This window comes from Triturus cristatus, chromosome 7, assembly GCF_964204655.1.
Source record: "Triturus cristatus chromosome 7, aTriCri1.1, whole genome shotgun sequence".
NCBI lineage: Eukaryota > Metazoa > Chordata > Amphibia > Caudata > Salamandridae > Triturus > Triturus cristatus.
The window spans coordinates 1453310298-1453332564 of NC_140590.1; the positions used below are offsets into that span (position 1 = coordinate 1453310298).

Below are 22267 nucleotides of genomic sequence, written 5' to 3' on the forward strand. Positions count from 1 at the left end.
AAGAGGAGCGGAGATAACAATTTTAACCTGACCACCAGAGTCCAGAGCCTACAACAGTATAGACAACATCTATTATCGGTAGAGAACAATGCACCCTGCAGGGTAGAAAGGATTCCGCTAAGACAACAGTCACTGGAAGCATTTTGGAATTCAGGAAGATGAAACTGTTCGGCCCAAATACACAGAAAAGTTATTTACAAGCTGGACATCAGGTTAAGTGGCGAGGCTTTTGGATGTGCTACATATTCAGCACCTCACTGGAGATAAATGCAACTCATGATCAGTGGCGGACTGGCCTACAGGGCAATCTGGCAAAGCTCGACAGCTGGTCAGACAAATTTTTTTGGCTGTTTGTGGGTCTGTTTTATGGTCTGCTGGGCGGGTTTTTGTTGATTTCTCCAATATTAAAACAAACATTGCCTGCATCAAGCTCAATTCCATGCACTCTTCCATGCCTTTCAAAACATTTATATAGCGTGTCTTTACAAGTTCGAAACTGCCTACATTTGCCAACATGGGCCAGTTTTTTTGGTCTGACTTGACAGCGCAGCTGCCGCCAGAAAATGATGTGAGCATCAGTAGAGGAATACATGTTTTGACTGGGCAGACGTTGTGTGCTTCCACAAAAAAAGCAGTTGCCCTTCATGCAGCTGTGATAATTTTGTTTATTTATCCAGCTGCCTGAGCTTCAAATTATAGGGACACACACATGACACTGGAATGCTGGTAAAGTGTCTTAGATAACTAGAACATTTATGTTATTTTTCTTTGGAGGCAGCACAGATGGGAGGAGGGCTTCATTAAACTACATTGATTTTAACCCCTTCGCCGCGCGGCAAATTCTGCCGCGGTGCGAGGGGGCGGGGCTGGGCGTGGCGCTCTGGTACCCAGGATGGCTCCCGACCGTCATAAATCATAGTGGGCGTGTGCTCATGACGGCCGGGAGCTGTCCGAACTCCGCCCACCAATTAATTCGCCCGCACAGGCGGGGAATTAGCCGCGAGTGGGCGGAGCGGCAACGGTCGGACGGCTCCCGGCCGTCATGAGCACACGACTACCGTGTCTCATGACGGCCGGGAGCCGTCCTGAGCATCCATGAGGATAAAGACGCGATTGATAGTGCAACTGTCACTTGACCTTTTAACCTACACCAATATTATTCTACACTTCTTTGCTTCCACGCAAATACAGATCTATTTACTTGCAATGCTTCACATTACCATACAACATGCCTCTGAAGCCAACCTTTTGGCATTGCCAAAGCTTGTTTAGATATCTAATTCACTAATGGGGCCATATTTATTTTGGTGCCTGGTCCTATTTTCTGTCTCAGTCTGACCCTGGTCATGATTGCTTCCTGTCAGGTATTCCCTGTGTTTGGAAGTTGGGTGGAGGAGAATCAATCACAACCCTATGGGGCTGCTCACATTGCCCTAAACACCAGTGGAGCTTCAGAAGATCTCTGCTATACACTGCCTCAGCTGACCCGGCAGAATATGTGCTTTTAGAGTTAATGAATGCCATGCACAGTTATCTTTTCCGTAAGGCAAGGGATGGCAGCATCAATAGGACACACCCAAATGTTGGCTCCAAGTTCTTCGTATAAAAGGTCCAAACTGGACTTTTTTTTTTGCATATAGGGAGCACTCCAGCTGGTAAAATTATTTTTTGCCTACTGTATTGAAAATCCTTCCACAGTTCCTAATGCCATGTGTACACCAAAATGATGCAGCTAGTTCCTCCTTGGTTTCATATTGGTCTGGTGGGATGGAGATTCTTTCTGCATGTCTATTCTTAAAGTATTTGTCGCTAGATTTGATAAATGCAGTGGATCAAGCTTAGATTGTATTCTCTTGCTTGTATTCCATCCAACCTCATCCTATCAGTCTCTGTATGAAGTATCTTGGGCCATGTAGTGAGCAGAAAGCTATATTTCGCAGATTATACGCTGTGATCTGTTTGTCATGGGTTTGATATAAATGTCGTGTTTATGTTGATTGTAATAAATTACGGCCTGAGAATAGTATACTTTCTAACGCAGTGATGGTGTTTGCGAGTCTCTGTCTCCCTTAAGGGAATTACCATTTGGGGGGGAGGGATGATGTGATAGGTCTTGGGCCGGTCCCCCACCTGTGAATTCTGGTAAGACTAACTCAGAATTTCACCCTCTGAATCCTGGTAAACGCAATCTTTTATTTATTCACACACTTAGAAACGGCACAAGCACGGTAGGACGTTTAATGCTAAAAATCACTGTGAATCCAAACAGCAATACTGCCAACCTGTCCCTCCACCTAAATATGTTCGTAAAAGAAGGTAGAAGCTGAAGATGTGTCAAAATCAAAAATTAGTCTGAGGCCAGATGGACAGTGCATATCAACAACATGACCTCTCAAAGGGGCGGGTATGCCATGGCTATGTGGGAGTCTTCAATGACGACAGACAGACTTGCCTCTTATGTGAATGTCCACTGCTGGATCAAGAGACATAGTATAGGACTGGATTCCCATGGTCCTTGGCAACTGCATTACCAGGTCACCTTCATTACCTTAAATAAGGCTACATTGAGGATCACCCTGACGCCTATAAGTGAAGTAGAGGCCTTTCACGGACAGGCATCCCTGACAAAATGTCTGCTGGTTGAGCGGCCAGGGTGACTGGATGACCTAATGATAAGAGAAACACTCTCGGAAACTCCGCTCTCCGCCTACTTGGAAAGTGTCTTAAGAGGTCTTTACACACCCACTTGCTCAGCTTTCCTTGTAACCAGGCCAAAGCACTTCTCAGCTGCCTAGAATCTCCAGGACTTGGCAGCCTAAAAATAGCACAAAAATACCAAGGCTCACCCCAGACCTATTCCTCTTTTTATACACTCTATAGGTAATGCTCAGGTCCTGCTGTGTCCACTTGTTTAATGCCAAATGTCTCTGTCTAGTGGAACATGGATGCTCCTAATTTTATCACCAACGTGACCACCCCCTGCTCCCTCGCTTCCTAGGAGAATGGCGTGAGAGGAGTACTCTCACACTGAGAGGGCAGGGAGTGAAATGAGATTTACCTGTCTGTACATTGAATGCAATCTGGTCCACTGTCTCCTGGTAGCCCCTGGACTGGAAGTGCAGGGTGATGGTGAAGGGCTGTCCCCGCCTCACAATCAGCTTTTCACACCCTACGTCAGCGGTTCGATGCTGCTGGTTGTTGACTTGACAATCCAGGTCACAGCTGTCCAGCTTCAGATCTGTAAAGGATAAGGGAGAATGACCAAAACATCATCAAACAATAAAACGATGGTGCTCGGTTACATAATTTCTACACTAAACAGTAGAAAAATCAAAAGATGTACATTTTGGATTCAGAAAGAGGAGTTCGCTCTTTGGAAAAGTACTTCTCTTCAAGGTTTGGAGATCTTCCGACAAGGATACAAAGAAGGTCACTGGTAGAAAACATTAACTTGAAAAAGAGGGTATCGCATTTCTGTTTAGGAGAAGTGTGGGGGCGTAGGGGCATAGGGGCAACAGGTAGAGCCGGTGACTCCAGCACCAAAGAACTTTACAAATGCGAAGTAAACTTACGGATGTATAGCCATCAAGCATAATGTGACGCATCAGAATAAGACAGCTTATCTATTAATTAAATTAGTTAAACAGACTGAGCATGTAGGTTGTTGGCATTTTTAAGGAGGGCCTTCAAGGGTGGTGAGATGGACATTTAATTCCTAAACGGATTTGATGCAAAAAACATATAAATGTTGATTCATCAAAATACCAGGCATAGCACAAGTAACACAAAGGACTCTTTGACTCCCAGTGATGTATTACAGTTGCCCCTTTGTCCTGCCCTGCACTCCTTAAAAGCCCCCTGTTTGCTGCCCATGTGGGTAAGGGTAAGGAGAGAAAACCACAAAAGGTAAAAATGGTTGCACAAGCACCGCCTACCTTATCTTCATAGCCTTGCCTTCCCTGACCCCAAAGACGTAAATAGATAGGAGCAGGCCTACAGTAAGCACGGCTATCCCTACTTAACGTCCATGAGTCACTAAACAGATCTTTCAGGTAAGCTGATTGAACAAGTGCTGGCAAAGCCAATAGGTCTGGTGTTGGCGGTCAACCATTTGGCTTTGTCAGTGTTTATTTTGTCTTGTTTTTTTAAAATGTTGTGGAAGCGGACAGGCCCTCTTCAATCTGAAAACATATTAATTGACTAAAAGCAAATTTTCAGTCTTAAAAAGCACATGTTGCTGTAGCAGTGCCTGGCTGCTAAGGGAACTAGTTTGTGCGTGGATATGCTCCATGTGAAAGGCAGAATGCCACCAATGACAGTAAAGGTTGCCAATGGCTGAAGTGGGCCGACACAGTGACGCCAGACCTAAAAAGCATGTTAAGAAGTGTTGGGAGAGAAAGGTTGTAAATATCAGTGATGGTTGATTAATTCTGCCTATCATTCAACGTCCTGTGTTAACTATAAGACGGGCAAGTTTCATAGGAGAATTGTAAGCCTGTTACACATCTCCACTCTACTCTGGTAGAATTAAAACTGGGGATCAATGTCCCTGGAAATGTTAGTTCAGTAACAAGGTAATACGGCTTATTTTATATATATTTATTAATGTGCGGACCAGTCGAGGCTGCCCTATGGCTAATGTGGGGTGAGGGGAAAAATTAAAAAAAAATGTACCTGTGAACGTCAGCCGCCTCAGTTTTACTCTCCCGCTCTCCTCCCAGCAGTCAATGAGGAACAGGCTAACCACCCAATCCTGGCGCTGCTCTCAATAGCATGAGAGCAACGCTAGGATTGGTATGAGAGGCATGGTTTCCCCCTCAGACTTTAATTGGGAGTCTGTGCTGTTTCTCCAACCTGGCTGTGCAACACAGCTGGGTCGTAGAAACCCAAATGTGCAAGTCTGTTTGGCCGGCCTAAGACAGCCGGCCAAACCGACATGTGCATTTTACAGTGCCCATAACTCCTCCCCCTTCCAGGGTCCTGCCCCGCCTCGCCCTCCACTGACATCGGGTTAATACGTCAGCAGAAAATAAAATGATAATATTGTTTTATTATCATTTTATTTTTAGCGGACTGACTTTTGACAAGTTAGGCGATACTCCCCCCGCCATTACAGAGTAGCTGCCCCTGGTGCTGACATTCAGGCATTAAGGACCCTGAAGCAGACAACTCAAAATAATAGGAACATGTAAAGGCCATGCAATTATCCCGAAAACCAGTGAGTGTTGACAGGTTTTAGTAGTCGGGCCATGGTTGAAGGAATGTAGTAATGATCTGTATGGAGTGTTTGGAACATTACAAATAGTGAGTGCCATTTTTAAGTCAGGCGGGGAGTTTCTGAAAGTCGCATGCTACTGTTGCTAAGAAATTATGTTATTCATTTGTATATTATACTTGTCATCAGTGTTCAAAATACAGTATCTAATTTCCTCTACTTTGTGTGCCCTTGTTAATATTTGTTTCGCAACACCTGTTGTTTCATAAGTTCTTCTGAGCGTTAATATATTAGTTTCATCACATACTCTTTCCTATTTAAAACACCTTTGTAGTCTCAATTCCAGATGACGGCTTAACAACCCCACGTGTTCCTGGTTCAGTCCACCAACACTGTGGGTTTGGAGTTTTATTTGAAAAATTAAGTAATACTTTAGATGTTGCCTCAACCTTTTATCTTTAAAGCTTGGATATAACAATAAAATAAAGACGGACGAGAACTGTTCGTTCACACCCTCGTACTCTCACATCTGGGTGCTGATAATTCCCTAATCCATGGCCACCCAGACTACACATTGGCCGACTTTGAGGCAAATCTACATGCCACAGTATGCCACATCCAGAGCCAGATGAAACATGGCCACATCACACGTGCCATAATGGTATTCCGCCAGCTCCCCATGTAATTTTCAGTGACAGTCGCATCATCTCCAAAGCCATCCTGACCGATACCCAGCTTACCTGGCTGACAAGCCCACCACCTCGGTGGCTCTCTGCACACCCGCAGCGCACCCGCAGCTAGGACACCATCAAGCTGGAGATGATGGGCAAAAAAGAAAGAAAAAGGCAACAGACCTTCAACTGCTCCTAGGCCATACTCCAAGGATTGCAACAACATCCCTGGAACCATCGGGGCTACCCCAATCCTGCTTTTCGATCAAGAGAATGTTGGGAGGCGAAGTCGCGGGAGAAGCAGTCCCTTTTTAGTGATTTCCTAATTGGTAGCCGGTCTGTCAAATACTCATTTTTTTATTTTAATATAATGTTCGAAATTGCCTTAACATCAAAAAACACAATAGAGGGACCCAATAACCAAAGGAGAGGGGTACCAGAAAGACCTAAGTCATAAAAAAATCCCCTTTGGGTTAGTAAACACTTCACACACCACACTTACATATGGATCCTCAAGTCTGCACTGGTGACTTGAGGTTCCAGGGGATTTTTTTTATGACTTACGAAATTGCCTTAACTCCAAAGTGGAAGTCTGATGGAAGAAGGAAGAGAAGGTGGGTTAGTTGATCATCTCAGAGGGCTGGGTTAAGGAGCAACCTCAGAAGTGGGTAGATTTTCGCATAGAGGTCAGAGCTGCTATTTAGGTGCAAGTTCTGGGTGGGCTCTTCTGCTGCATAAACACAGATTTCTTTAGATAGATTTGCTTGTTTGCCTGCCTGGATGTCCAGAGTAATGTGGTCAGGAGCACGAAACATATTTGTGACTATGAGGCTGTCATTTATATTTCAGATCCTAACAGTCCCCAGAAGCAGTCTGGTCAGTCGGTGAATGGAAGTCTTGTATACGAGGTGGCGGTGGTGTGGCAGGGTGCAGGCGGCTTTGGAGGTTGCAGCCAACACCTTGATCTCCTCAACATGAAGCCAACGAGGCCCCGTGAGGATGGAAAGTGGCCAGAATGCAGGACTGCTGGTGAACCATGCCTCATTTATTTTAATGAGAATTTTTTCGGGAGATTGAAGCATAGAGTATTATGTTAAAGGACGTCAGGGCGACGAGGGTTGGTTAAGTATGATCCACATTTAGATAGCATAGGGTGTGTATTGGACTGTTTCAGGAGACTGGAGATGGCACTTTTGTAAGAGTGCAGACTAGGTGCATGGACAGACTTTTACCCAGTCTTCTGCAAGGTGGAAAGTGCCTCTGAGGTGACCTGGTATAGCTAGGCATTGGTCTGAGGCAGGGCTCTCCAAAGTCGGTCCAGTCATGCCAGATGTTTAGTATATCCCCATTTAGATGAATGTACTTATCTTAAAAATCTGGCATGGATCCAGTGCTCCAGGACAGACTGTGGAGAACCCTGGTCTGAGGCAACAGGTTACATTTATCAGTATCTGCTTTGTGTCTTTATATTGCCACCCATTTATCAACCTTGAAAAGAAATCTGGTCATTGTGCGGGTCAGGCTGGTTCATTGGTGGCTGCATGTCCAGTACATGTGGGATGTTTGCAAAAGGTTCCAGGGCTACCAGTGTTGGATCTTTCAAAAGTATGCACCATTCCATCCAGGGGAGCAATGGAGAGCTGGATATAAGTGGGTTAGGAATCATTCAGGATGGAATACACAGTAGGAGCAGAGGTGACCTCCTTGTTCTTGTGTGTATGAAGCCAGGCAAGTGGGAGACCATTGTTTGAAATGACATTTGCTTGAAGAGTTGCATTTTAGCCGAGCTAATGATAAATGGTGCATTTTAATACACTTTAGGAATGTATAACTAGTTGGGTATGTTTTTTATGGTTCTAGTTTCTTTGACAGATAATGGTGAATGATGCACTGTAAAAACACACAGGGCTCATTCTACATTTGTCTCAGCTGAATAGGCCTTCAAAATACTTTTACAAGATATTTGAGCAACTGGTGCAGGTTTAGTGAATTTCTTTAGCTACTGTTCCATTGAATGAGATACTGGACAATAACCTGCAAAGCGCTCTTCTACCCTGGCATCCTAGAGCTAAATGATAACAAATGAAGAGGTTCCCACTGCCCTAATTAGGAAAACCAAGATTTAAGTTTTTCCAGAAAGACAGAATATTGGAACTACATTGGTGCTCAGCAGGGAGAGAGTTCCTGTGCTTTGCAGCCAGAAAGAGAAGGGTCGGCTTCCAAAACTTCCCTAATTTAAAAAAGGCACAAAACATTACTTGTCGCAGAGTGTAAGGCCCTGGAAAAAATATAAGGAGTTGTATGACAATCAAAAAAACACAGAGCAACCTGCTTTATTGAGTGTGCAGTGACTGAAGAACAATGCTTTTAAGATGGTTTGCTTGCCGATGGGAAGTCAATGGAAAGTAGAGAGAGGCAAAGAGATTGCACTGAGAGTGTTGAATAAAGGAAACCAATGTAAGAGGCTGGGAGCCCAGGGAACAGGAATATAACTGAATGTACAACAGTCTTACACTAGTGAGAGTGGAGGAAAGAAATAATTTTGTATTGAATACAGATATTGTAAAAGCAAGTGGATTATACATAATTGTTCTGACCAGAGAAGGACAGAAGATGTTTGGAAATTAATAAAAATACATTAAATGGTGCCTCAACAATAAACAATAATGTGAAAGAGTCCAAATCAAAATGTAGAATGTTCCACATCTTCTTTATTGTGCTTGTACGGGCAACATATAAATCGAAGTGTTACAGTAAAGCAACACGGACAACAGGTTTCATTCACCACTGTGACCTTCTTCAGGGTGTTCTTATTTTGTACAGCTAATATAGCATGATATGCGTCTCGTGAAACTGTAGTTTGCCATATGGAAATATAACATATATGTGCGGGGTCCCATTAGATTACACACCCTGGATCCTTTTAATATCAGGCCAGGCCGTCCCTGTACTCGACACCTTATTCTGTGTCCAGGATAGTAGACAATACACAACTCACACTGCATGAGTGCAAAAACGAAAATTATTTTTTTGTAGACTTATTTGGGATGCTGAAGGGATAAGCTCCACCTGAAACAAAGAAAGGACTATATGGTAAGAGGTCTGCTAAAGAAGGGGGCCTCTGTTTGTTCCCTAGAACACTTTAATGAAGGAATCTTTATTGAAGAAACAACTGCTTGCATACAAAACCGAAATTTTTCTTCGGCAGAGCCTAGATTGTTGCTGAAGTAAATGATGATTTGGGTATCATGAGCACAGTTCATCAGTGAGAAAACATAGCAATCGGTGAGTAGGGCTAACTGGCCAAGATGAAATTACAGTGTAGGGCTCAGTAAAGAGCCCCACAGGGACTCTGCAAGTCAGAAGTTTAGAACATAACCAAAATGGGGAGATGGAGTGCTTCAGTAGATAAGGGAATTCCCAATGTATCTACTTAACTGATAGGAAACAATGTCAAATGTGGCACTGATGTCTAGTAAGGGCTGCTCCACCTCCTCGATCAAGAATTGAGGACAAATCATCTGACATTGCAAGAAGGGCCACTTCCATTCCATGAAGAGAGTGGAACACCAGCTTGAGCATGATCGAGGAATGTATTACTGTTACTATTATTGCAGTGATTGATTGAAGGAGGCCATTTGCTAGTTGACTTTTTTTCCAAAGGATTTTATGGGCACATGCATTAAGCAAAGGAATTGCAATTCCTTAATAGCGATTATTAGGAATCGCTATTAAGAACTCGCAATTCCTTATGCATGTAGGAATCGCAAAATTAATTGAGATTCCTACCCATTACCTAATAATGATTCGCAAATTGCGATTAGGCCTCTAGGCATTCCCTAATAGCGAGAGGCCCCTAGGAATGAATGGGACAGCATTTGCAAATTTAGATTACCATTTAGGTAATCGCAAATTGCGAATACAATTTCAAGGGTCCTAGGGGGCCAAAAGGCCACCCTGATGCACCCCCAAAAATGGTATGTGTGCACATGTGGCACACACACATGTCTTGAAGTTGATGTTACCTTGCGATTCCTTAATGCAAAGTCGCATTCTGAGAATGCTTCTTGCATTGCATTTAGGGAAGCGCAAATTCCGATTCCCTAACTACATTTGTAAAATAGGTCATTGCAAAAATACATCGGAAATGGCTTTTTACCGGTCGTAAATGGGCTGATTCTGAATCGGCCCGTTTGCGACCGGTAAATAGCTTGATGCATGTGCCCCTTAGTATTTCGCGTTAGAGTTAGGTAGGTGCTGATAAGGAGGCAAAACAGATGGCACAAAAGACAGTTGGGCAGGACACATGAGCTCTGGTCAGAATATGGGCAGGTAGGAATCCTGCTAGGAGTCAGATTTGATACAAAGGGCAAGATTAGTAATAAAGTTCACAATAGGAGCAGGATCAAATTCCCCAGAAACAAGAAGGACAGGTAAAGATCACAACTCAGTAAGAAAGACACACATCTCAAAAGTAAGGGGATTTATTTAAGCTTTTTCATGGAACAAAAGAAAGAGAATTGCAGATGTCCGTGGTAGACACAATGGATTTAGCAGTGCACACTGGTTTGATTCGATGTTTTACTTTACTTCTCCAGCCTCTCACCTTTTTCCACGGACTCTGCCACACATGCGTCCACCCCTCCACTTCATACTCCTCACCTCTCATCCCTTCTAATGCACCACTTCTCATGCTAGATCAGCCAGTACATGAAGCGATCCCCTTTGCTTTTCCCACTCCTTATACCGCCTTTTACTGGTCCTGCCCATTACACACATCTCATCATTATTTTCCTCTCCCTCCTTCACCAGTCTCTTACATTCTCTTGCTGGTTCTACCTCTTTTACATTCCCCTTTCCCTTCCCAGAGCTACTCCTCATCTCTCTCCACCTCTAAACGTCTTTCACTGGTCTGCCCCCTACACCTACACCTTTTGCTGCTCACCTTCCTGCTCTTTTTCCAGCCTCTTCCACTTTCTCACTGAATCGGTCTGTCCTTAAATGCAAAGAAAGCTACTTTTCACAGCATATGTGCCCAACCTCTTACCTCATCCTACGGAATATTTCCTTCCTACAGTCATTTTTTCTCCTCGTCCCTCTTCCACAGCCTCTTTCCTTCCCTTCACAGTTTTGGCCGGCTCTAATCCACCTGCCCCCGTGCACCTCTTATTTCCCTCCAGCCTTTAATTTGCTATCACTGGTTCCACACTTTCCGTAGCTTTTTATATTTTCTCACAGATTCTGTCCTTCAGATTTTCACCACTAGCCTCCAAGCCATACTTTTCACTTCATCACCCCCACAGCCTCTTCCCTGCTCTATCTGATCCTAACTGATCTCTTGCGTCCAGCTCTTACCACCCTGGTGTGCTCTTCCCCTCGCATTTCTCTCCCATCCCTTCTCTTGCTGGGTATGCCTCTCCTACATCAACTCCCACCCTCCCATCTCTACACCTAACCATCTCCAGCAAGTCTAAAACTGATGCCTATTACCCAGTCGAGGTCAGCACACTTTCTGCTCCAGTCCCCTTTGCATTAAAGAAAGGAAGAACACGTTTTCCAGCTCAGATTCTGGAATCTAAGCTCTATGCTGATGCCCGTGACCAGGACATCACCGCAGAGACAGCGTGCAGTCCTGCACAGCTGGATGTGTGCTATGTGCCGGGGCATGAAGAAGCAGCCTTGGATGAAGAGAAAGTCTACAATGCCAAGAATAAGGATATCTGCACAGACCTATGTAGCTGCCAAACCCCACTTACTTCTTTTGCTGGTTCTTCCCCCTTAACCTCCACCTTTCCCCGCTTCCATGCTCACCCTGTCCGTCAGGCACTTAACTTTTTGTCCCGGACTGCTGCTCTACAACAGGCCTCCGCTCCCCTCCTCCTGGGATAACACAACACCTCGTCTCTACTACCTGTCCCTGTCCATTGCTCTCTCTGCCCGGTCTGCTCTCACACTGCCCCTTCTGTGCACACTCCGAGTACTCTACATCCTGTGCCTTTTACTCACATACTGCACGAGTTACAACCTTTCCCTTCTGCTCAGGGTCCTCTCTACTCCCTGGACTCTTCTGCTCTGTGTCCTTTCTGCTCCTCTGCTCATGCAATGCCTTCTAGGTCCAGTCTCATGACACACTGCCCCCATGAACCATGCCCATTACCCTCACACACTACCTCGCTCTGCTCTTTGCCGGTTTGGCTAATGCCCCTGCTTCTTACACATTGCCCTCTCTGCTCCTGGCCTTTGGGCTCACACCCTTTCTTCTCACTCTGCCCTCTCTACAGCCTGCCACCTCGGTTCATACACTGCCCTCTCTGCAGCTTTCCGCAGCGGTTCATACACTGCCCTCTCTGCAGCCTGCCATACACTGCCCTCTCTGCAGCCTGCCATACACTGCCCTCTCTGCAGCCTGCCGCCTCGGTTCATACACTGCCCTCTCTGCAGCTTGCCACCTCAGTTCATACACTGCCCTCTCTGCAGCCTGCCGCCTCGGTTCATACACTGCCCTCGCTGCAGCCTGCCACCTCGGTTCATACACTGCCCTCTCTGAAGCCTGCCACCTCAGTTCATACACTGCCCTCTCTGAAGCCTGCCATACACTGCCCTCTCTGCAGCCTGCCGCCTCGGTTCATACACTGCCCTCTCTGCAGCTTGCCACCTCAGTTCATACACTGCCCTCTCTGCAGCCTGCCGCCTCGGTTCATACACTGCCCTCGCTGCAGCCTGCCACCTCGGTTCATACACTGCCCTCTCTGCAGCTTTCCGCAGCGGTTCATACACTGCCCTCTCTGCAGCTTGCCACCTCAGTTCATACACTGCCCTCTCTGCAGCCTGCCACCTCAGTTCATACACTGCCCTCTCTGAGGCCTGCCATACACTGCCCTCTCTGCAGCCTGCCGCCTCGGGTCATACACTGCCCTCTCTGAGGCCTGCCATACACTGCCCTCTCTGCAGCCTGCCGCCTCGGGTCATACACTGCCCTCTCTGCAGCCTGCCGCCTCGGGTCATACACTGCCCTCTCTGCAGCCTGCCACCTCAGTTCATACACTGCCCTCTCTGAAGCCTGCCATACACTGCCCTCTCTGAAGCCTGCCACCTCGGGTCATACACTGCCCTCTCTGCAGCCTGCCGCCTCGGTTCATACACTGCCCTCTCTGCAGCTTGCCGCCTCGGTTCATACATTGCCCTCTCTGCAGCCTGCCGCCTCGGTTCATACACTGCCCTCTCTGCAGCCTGCCACCTCAGTTCATACACTGCCCTCTCTGAAGCCTGCCATACACTGCCCTCTCTGCAGCCTGCCGCCTCGGTTCATACACTGCCCTCTCTGCAGCTTGCCGCCTCGGTTCATACATTGCCCTCTCTGCAGCCTGCCGCCTCGGTTCATACACTGCCCTCTCTGCAGCCTGCCACCTCAGTTCATACACTGCCCTCTCTGAAGCCTGCCATACACTGCCCTCTCTGAAGCCTGCCATACACTGCCCTCTCTGAAGCCTGCCACCTCGGGTCATACACTGCCCTCTCTGCAGCCTGCCGCCTCGGTTCATACACTGCCCTCTCTGCAGCCTGCCACCTCAGTTCATACACTGCCCTCTCTGAAGCCTGCCATACACTGCCCTCTCTGAAGCCTGCCACCTCAGTTCATACACTGCCCTCTCTGAAGCCTGCCATACACTGCCCTCTCTGAAGCCTGCCACCTCGGGTCATACACTGCCCTCTCTGCAGCCTGCCGCCTCAGTTCATACACTGCCCTCTCTGAAGCCTGCCATACACTGCCCTCTCTGCAGCCTGCCACCTTGGTCCATTCACTGCCATCTTGGCAGCCTGCCACCTCGGTTCATACACTGCCCTCTCTGAAGCCTTAGCCGGCCACCTTGGTTCATACACTGCCCTCTCTGCAGCCTGCCACCTCAGTTCATACACTGCCCTCTCTGAAGCCTGCCACCTCAGTTCATACACTGCCCTCTCTGAAGCCTGCCATACACTGCCCTCTCTGAAGCCTGCCACCTCGGTCCATACACTGCCCTCTCTGAAGCCTGCCACCTCGGTTCATACACTGCCCTCTCTGCAGCCTGCCACCTCAGTTCATACACTGCCCTCTCTGAAGCCTGCCACCTCGGTTCATACACTGCCCTCTCTGCAGCCTGCCACCTTGGTCCATTCACTGCCCTCTCGGCAGCCTGCCACCTCGGTTCATACACTGACCTCTCTGAAGCCTTAGCCTGCCACCTCGGTTCATACACTGCCCTTTCTGCAGCCTGCCACCTCGGTTCATACACTGCCCTCTCTGAAGCCTGCCACCTCGGATCATACACTACCCTCTCTGCTCATCTACCTCACATACTTCCCCTTCAGCTAGCTCCCTGCCTCCTCTGCACATGCACACTGCCCTCTCTGCTTCTGCCCATATGCAGTTCTCTTAGTGCCATTATCGGCAACTTCCCCCACCCACAGTCTGAGCATGCATGAATAAATAAATACACAAGACAACTTTTATTATGGGAAAATATTGCTGCAGGTTTATTCCATACAAAAGTATGCAATATGGTGGGTTATCTTACGGGCGATCCAAGGGCAGGCAGCTGTACCAACCTATGCTGCCCCCGCCCGCCTGATGAGCCAGCACTGTGGGGCACCCAGTCAATGCTACACCTTTTGGAGATCCTCCTCCGGATCACGTGGCACGTTGGTCTCTTATTACTCACGCCCTTTTCAGGGTTGAGTCAGGCCCCCAACCGCCCGAAGGACTAACGGGGCGCCGTCACGGTTTTCCAGGAACCTACCCTGAGGCTCCTGGTCTTTGGCTCTGGCACCCCTATTGTGCCTCGCAGAGCCGCAAACAAAACCGTGAAGGACCTGCAACAACCGGAAAGAGGGCCCTGTATCTGAGCCCCTGCCAGCCCCCATGCATCCGCATCCACAATGACAGTGCATGTAGGGGGCAAGCACATCGTGACGTGCGCCCATCGTACTTGCGCTGGATCCATCGGGCATCTGGCCACAAGGAGTGAATGAGAGAAAGGCGGTCTTATCTTGCCCCATAACTACATGCTTTCATATTTATTTCACAACAAGAGGAGGGAGGATGAATTGGAAAGATTCGAGAAAGCTGCCCTTTGACTGAACATTTTTCATAAAACCAGCTGGGAGTTAAGTGTTTAATCGGATGTGTCTAGACCGGCCAAGCCACCACTTTTGCTTGCAAGGGGGCAGGGCTTCTCAAAGGCAGAATGTAAGTGTTTGTCATTCCAGTCCCTCTTGCTTTCTTGCACCCTGCCAACCATGTCCCGATAAACAGTGAAGACAGCCGCAGTACACATTGCGCCACCCCTCCCCTGGCCACAGCCACAAGCTTGTGAAAATGATCCGAAAATGGCCAGTTCCACTCTGATATTTAGCTTCCGGCAGTCCGGAACTAAAGAATTACTGCAAGTCTGGGCAGCATGGATCTCCTGACCACCGCGCTAATCACTCAATCTGCCAATGAGCGGTGGGTGTTCAGAGGAGAGGTGGGTGCCATTGTGTAAGTGTCGCTCTGCAGGCACCATGCAAAGGCGGTGTTCTAACACCGCTCCTCTTCCAAGACGGAGCTACAACTTTTATATCCCATAATCCTGCCAAGAAGCATGAACACAATACCCCTTACCTCACCAGGACACCGGCGACAGCAGGGTCAGGACAGCAGGGGCACCAACACCAGACTAGGGACACGACCACGTGTCCAAAGACCGCATTTAACCTCAGCCCAATACCCATTCTCCAGCCACGAACCTCTCATGATGTGCCCTTGAGACCGCTCCCCCTCCCTGCCGGTTGAAACAGAGCAGTGAGCAGTGGCCGAACTTGACCAAGCCACCCTGCCTCAAAGTAATGCCCGGCCTGGGACCGCATTATAAAAGACAAACCGCATATGCGAAACCACACGGTGCGGGCAGCCATACGACACGCTACCCCGTACAGTGTCCATCCATTCCTGACCCGAGCAACAACCCGCAAGCAATGAAACACTCACCCGTTCGCTAACACAAGCATTTCAAAATCGTGCATCGCATAATCTCCAAACAGACCATCTGGCCCCCCCGTCAAACATAGGGAGCGCGGTGGGTGGGGGCTTCCCCCTCATTGTCCCAACCCCTGCACCACCGCATGGCCCACTAGCAGCCCTGTGCATTCCTTGTCATCGATGTCCGTGGTAGCGGGGGCACGTCCTGCCAGCAGGGCAACCAACTCGAGAGGTCGCAGCCGGGCAACCTCACCGCAAGTTGATCCAAAAAATGCAGCTCGACCCGCAATTAAAAGTTCTTTCCAGCACCGCCTGCTCCTTTACTTAAAGCAGCCTCCGAACCGCACACGCGTTGGTACAAGCGGCGGCATTAATCACACCCCTCTTAACTGCAGCCCTGCTGCCAACTTGCACATTGTGGTGCGTGACCAACCACCCCCCCCCCCGCTGTGCACACCAACCTTCAGCATTCAGCGCCGGCTCACGTGCCCCAAACAACCGGGAGCAACCAGCAACCGAGAGCGGGGGGGGAGAGAACAACTCACCACAGAAAATCACTAATGCAGACTCCACAAATGCGGCCAGGGTGAATGGCAATACTACGTCGACAGACACAACTTTTCTACAACAAGTCGAGTCCCTGGACAGTCCCCGTCCCCCCAGGCCTGGCAAATGTTCCTCCGGCGAACCCAATCGCACGCCCAAGCAACCCGACTCCCTAACCCCCAGTGACAAACCGCGCCACACAGTGAGCACGGACTTCGATCACCTGGGGGGGGGGGGGGGGGGGGCGTAGTGGCATCCAACCCAAAGGACTATGTAGGGAGGTGAGAGGAACTGCCCAAATGGTCTGGAGGTGTGGGGAACTGCCCCAGGTGGCCCAGACTCACCGAAAACCTTGACTATCTCCGACCTCGATGCAGAACCAGGAGACGACCTGCAGACGGCATGGCTGGTGCAACAGAGGACACCAGGAGGGGCGGGGGAGGCATATATACCCTCCCCCCACCTCGGCGCACCGGATGTCACAGCATGTGGCACCCTGGCAAGCAGACTCCTACAGGAGCCCAAACACTAGAGACATTTGAGATGGTGCCCAAATGGCACTAAAGGACCGCCCTTTTGGAATGGCCCCCTGTGGGGGCCACGGACAGCCGCATTCTTCACCCATCTCCTTTGCTCTCATTGGTCTTTCTGTTCCTGTTTCACTGCTCACACACAGTCCCATGTCTGCAGTGTCTTCTCTGCATACCCAATGCCCTCTCTGCCCTATATGTAACTGCTTTGCTCCTCTGCTCCTCCTCTTTGTGGCATGCTGCCTCGAGATCCGGCTTCTTTTGCTTACACCCTGGCTTTCTGCATACTAACCCCCTTCCTTAACAGAGCCGTTTCCGGTCACAGGCTGCCCACTCTGCCCTTCTGCTCACTCACTGCCATTCTCTGCTTGTTGCTACACTTGCTCACAGTGTCCTCTCTGCTCCTCCTACACAACCCCCCCACTACACCCTCTGCCCTTCCGTGCATGCCATGCTCACATTGAGGCTGCCCACACCGGGCGCCCTCATAGGAGGGCAGCCACCTTAGTGCCACATGAGGGCACAAACCCGACAGTGCTAGTGTTTGGACCACATGGGGGTCTGGCGCTACTGCGTCATTTCCGGAATGCCAGTGGGTGGGGGGGGGGGGTGGCAGGTATTTCTACCTCCCCCCTCCCAGCTGGCGATTCTTTTCGCGCCGAGGCACCACACCGTCTCTCTCCTCCAGCTCACACACTTCTACTTAAACTGTTAGGCCCCTCAGCTGAAAATACTGCAGGCGCCGAGATCCAGCAATACACATAAGCTGGTGCATATGCTCATATCCATCTCTTACCGTCAAAGAAGCCTCTTACTTTTTCTCACTGATTTTTCTACTCTCTCTCAACCACCTCTTGCCTCTATCTCCATAGCTCTCATCTGCAATCTCTCTCCTCTCAATCATCTAACCTTCTTTTGCTGGTTCTAGCAGTATAACAAGGGTACCATGGGCCCATAAACAAGGGGGGAAAAAGACCCCCAACCAAATTGGTGTGTTGAGGGCCCTTCACTCTCTGGGCCTCAGTGTCAGTGCATCTGTGGAACTATTGACAGCTACACACTAGGCAATTTGTAACTCCTTTACATTCGTTGCTCACCTGTCTTGGTCCTTCTCCTGTCCCCTCAACCAGGGTGTGCACTACCCATTTTCATGCTAGCTTATTTTGTTTTTTACTGCGCGTTTCATTCATGGATCTGCATAACTGTCGTCACACCTGTGGCACTTTAAGTACCCATATCGTCCTTGTTATCACGTAAATGCAGCAATTATACCAAGAGGTGGGCCAGCAGTGAAAACCGATTATAAAATAAAAACAAGCATTTGCAATGCCAATCAATTTTTCGTACCTTCAAATACAAGTGAGATAGATTGCCATTACCAATACTTGTATTTAGCACTCTGTCATGATCAATGTTGTATCTTCCTAATTTCTGCTGCAGGTTTTTTACCGACCACTAGCAAACCTGTTTTATTTAACCGTGGTTCTCTTTATAATGCTGCATTCGGAGCAGAAAGAATGACAAATCTACCAACACAATACCAAAAATCTGTTGGTGGATCAAACACAGAAAAGAAAAAAATCTATAAATAGGAGCAAGGCAATTGAGATTGACACGAAAGTTTTCCAATGTTGAACAAGGATTGGCTCTGTGGAGCATGGTATACAATGCAGTCTCCCGAAAGACAGCTGGAATGGAATATAGTGAGACTGTGAAAAGAAAAAAAAGAACTGACTGGCATGCTTGTACTAGAACAGCATTAGGAGTAGGAGGGTGATTTTGTTACAGCCTAGTCCATGGCACCTGATGGGGGATGTGCTGAAGCCACTTCAGCTGATTGCCTAATGGGTATTGTGCACCTGGATAGCACAGATTTATTGATAGGGAGCTGAAAAGGTCCCCCACAACCATGCAATTTACCGACATCCAAAATGACTCTCCTCATGGATAACAATGATGGGTATTCTGTATTTCATGACTGCAAAGAAAGAACCTAATCAAAGTCCATTTTGTGGTTTCATATGCCAGCAAAGATTTTCATGAATCATGAATTACATTTTGAGCTTCTTTTTTTATGGAAGAATTTTGCACTTTGTTTTAAATTGTATCTTGGTCTTTTTAAAGTTTCTATTTTCATGGATGAAATATGTAGCTTTTATGATTCACTTTGTGATCTCGAATAAAGCTTACTTTGATTTGATTCATGAATCTGACCTTGACTCGAACTCTGTCCAGCCTACACTTCACTTTTTCTTCTTCTGCAATTTATATGCCAAACCTAGGAAAACATATCAGCTCCCACTGCTGAGGTTGTTGAGCATTGGAAAATGTAGGCCTGCCCTGCACAATCTTCAGTTATTGCAGTCAGAGTATATCTGCTTTATGGTTCACAATTTTATCTATGCTGCCATTAGATTGAGGAGGTCGGTGGGGAAGTGTTCTTATCTATAATTTTAATTCTGCTATCATAAGCTTGCATTTGTGCACTTAATTCATGTTTTTTTAGATTGAGCGCTGGCTGATATAAATACTGACCTTGTATATGTACTCAGGACGTTTTAAGTCACCTGTTCTTTCTTAAACATATAGGTTCTTGCATGGTTTAGTTTTTAATGCAGCACGCTGTATGAAATGTCTATGTATGTTAGGCTTATATCGTTTTTAACAGAATAAAGCTTGTTTTTGATGATGATGAATCTGATCAAAACATTCCCTTTCAGTCGAAGACTTCCCGAATTACCTTTCACTGATGTTTAGAAGTGATTGTATAATGTGTTTGAAATATGGGCGATTCTGTAAATTATATATCCACTTTTCCGCTTTGTTATGTTCTTTGGGTTTTCTCTCTTCTCTTTCTTTCCCACTTTACCCTCCCGGGTGTTTCAGTATTTTCATATCACAACGAGGATCTTTTCTTTAACGAATCCATTTAGAAATGTTTCTTTCCTTACAGTATTTATTAAGTATTTTTTAGGTCTCGCCTGACCCAGTGCATGCGCTGGTCTGGCGAGACTTATTGAGAGGGCTCCAAAAAATGCTACCAGGCCAGCCTAGAGCTACAGTGCATGTGCGTGGGCGCGCGCGCCGTGCTTTACCACGATTACTTTCGGTTTCGCGGCCGCACGGCTGCTTTGCATAGCCAATAGGTCTCACTTTTGGGACCTTATAAGTATTTAGTTATGCAACTGTTGCATGGCTAAACACTTATAAGGTCCCAAAGGCGAGACCTATTGGCTATGCCAATGCTTGTTTTTCATTGTGAACAGTTCGATTCCATTTTCCTTCCATTTGGTAGCTTCATGGTCAAATAAATAAAGATAATTCAAAAATAAAATTCACGAAAGGATGCATTAACCCGACAGCTGTGTCGCCTTCCCCTTTTTGTCTTAACATGACAACTGTTTTACTTGGATGAACTATATATTATTTCATTAAACACGAGACCTTTGCAGGGCAGGAGGCGAACATGTAATTTTTCCAAGCATAATAAGCGCCCAAAATTCTAAGCGAGAAGGTCACGACAGCTATAAGCTGTTATTTCCTCAGTATGTAATGTTTTACTTCCCCATGTCCAGGCATCTGAAGCTCACCCCTATTAGTTCTATAAAAACAGGCATTTATCGGATGTGTCACCAGGGGTTTTTACTAGAGTACATTCCAGTTTCTGAACTTTAAAACTGAAAAAATGTGACCTCTGACAAGTTTCAAACTTCTGCTCAGTTTGTTAGAGATCACCTCTAAATGCATAGCTCTGAATACAAAATAATATTGGTAGTAGTGGTTGCTTCTTCAGTGTGTTTATCGGTACTTTTCTCCAAACTAACCACCAAATAAACAGTTTTCCATATTTTTCGGGGATGGAGAAAGTGTGTCCCCTTTTGTGGGTACAGGCCGGGCAACTATGTGTCAATGTCCCTCTCCTTTCAGATCTGTTGGCAAAAATGCACTTAGTTTTCTGTTTATGGAAAAAATATTTTCCAGACACGCCTTTTTATCCTCCAGTTACTCTGCTGTGCTCTATTTGATGAACCCGTCTTTAGGGATTCTAAACCTATAAACCCTACCAGATTAGTATAAAATCTGAGATAGACCGACAGAATGTTTTTCATAGGAAACCGCAGGTTTCCCTATTGAATTCCAGGGATGCAGAAAACTGTGGCTGTCTTGTCTCCACCTCATGCCTCTTTCTTCCACCACCCTACACTTTGTCTCTTTATCTCACTCTTGCAGATTGTTTTTCGTCTTTGCTTTCTCCCCTTGTCACAGTTTTCCTATCGTTTTCTCCCTCCTCCTTTCTACCTTCTTTGCTTTCTTTTTCTTGCTCTGGGTCAAAGTCTGATGATGAAAAATAAGTATTGGTCACTAAACGAGTGCTTGTGTGCCCCACCTGCAACCAGTGGCACAAACCAAGACCTGCATACAATTATTGATTATTCTAATAAAGAGGTTTCCAAAACTGTGAATTTTGGACTAATACAACACAACATCAGAATCCTCTTTGACTTACCAGTGTAAGGCATGACAATCACAGCTAACCTTTGGAACTTTAATACCTAATGGAGGTGATCTAAAGCTGTGGGAAGGTTGGCGAGCCTACTCTAGGGGGTTAAGGATCAAGCAAATCAGTATCTGTGGGGAACTGATTGCAGACAAGGCACCTCATAACTTAACCCATGAAGAGGATATTAAAGATGGCACCACATTTGGCAATGTTGGAAACATTTAAGCCAATCTTCATCAGAAGAATGCTCGATTGTGATGAGATTGTGGCCAGGAAGAAATGTAACTTTACTTAGGCAAGCGAAGAACAGGGCTTAGGTACAGTAACATTTCAGTGCCAGGAGGGGCGTAAGTCGAAGTCACATATTGAGGCATTGGTCAAGGCCATGACAGATGCATCCTTTCTATTTTAGCCTGAGACGGGAGTAGGAGCGCGGTACCCTGTGTCCTACATGTTGGAGAATGTCATCAGAAATAGTCCCTGTGGCGACTGGGAATCCAAAAGGTTGGAGACATTATGGGGGTAAGGGGAATCTTTTCTTTTGCGGAAATCCAGGCTTCATATGGGGTGGATAAAATACACTTCTTTAAATATCTACAGATCCGTAGTTTTTTAAAGGAGAAGACAGGTGGGGTGATTGGGTTCTCCCCAATAAAAATTATGGATACACTAAAAAAGGGTCAAGAATGTACTATTAAGAAAATATATTCTGATCTGGCTTTATTAAAGGCTGATGATATTGAAACACATGGTAAAAAATGGGGAGATAAACTTGGTATAAAACAGGAGGTTTTTGAAAGGTCGCTA

At 46.9% G+C, this 22267-nt stretch overlaps 1 protein-coding gene across 1 annotated transcript in view; it reads right to left on the reverse strand.

Moving 5' to 3' along the window:
- The window catches only part of TGM2 (transglutaminase 2), a 129526-nt gene that overhangs the window by 63801 nt on the left and 43458 nt on the right, over nt 1-22267 (reverse strand). Inside the window, exon 2 of the mRNA XM_085619203.1 lies at nt 3059-3238. Within this exon, the coding sequence (XP_085475329.1) occupies nt 3059-3238 (180 nt within the window). The remainder of the gene's footprint in view (nt 1-3058; nt 3239-22267) is intronic.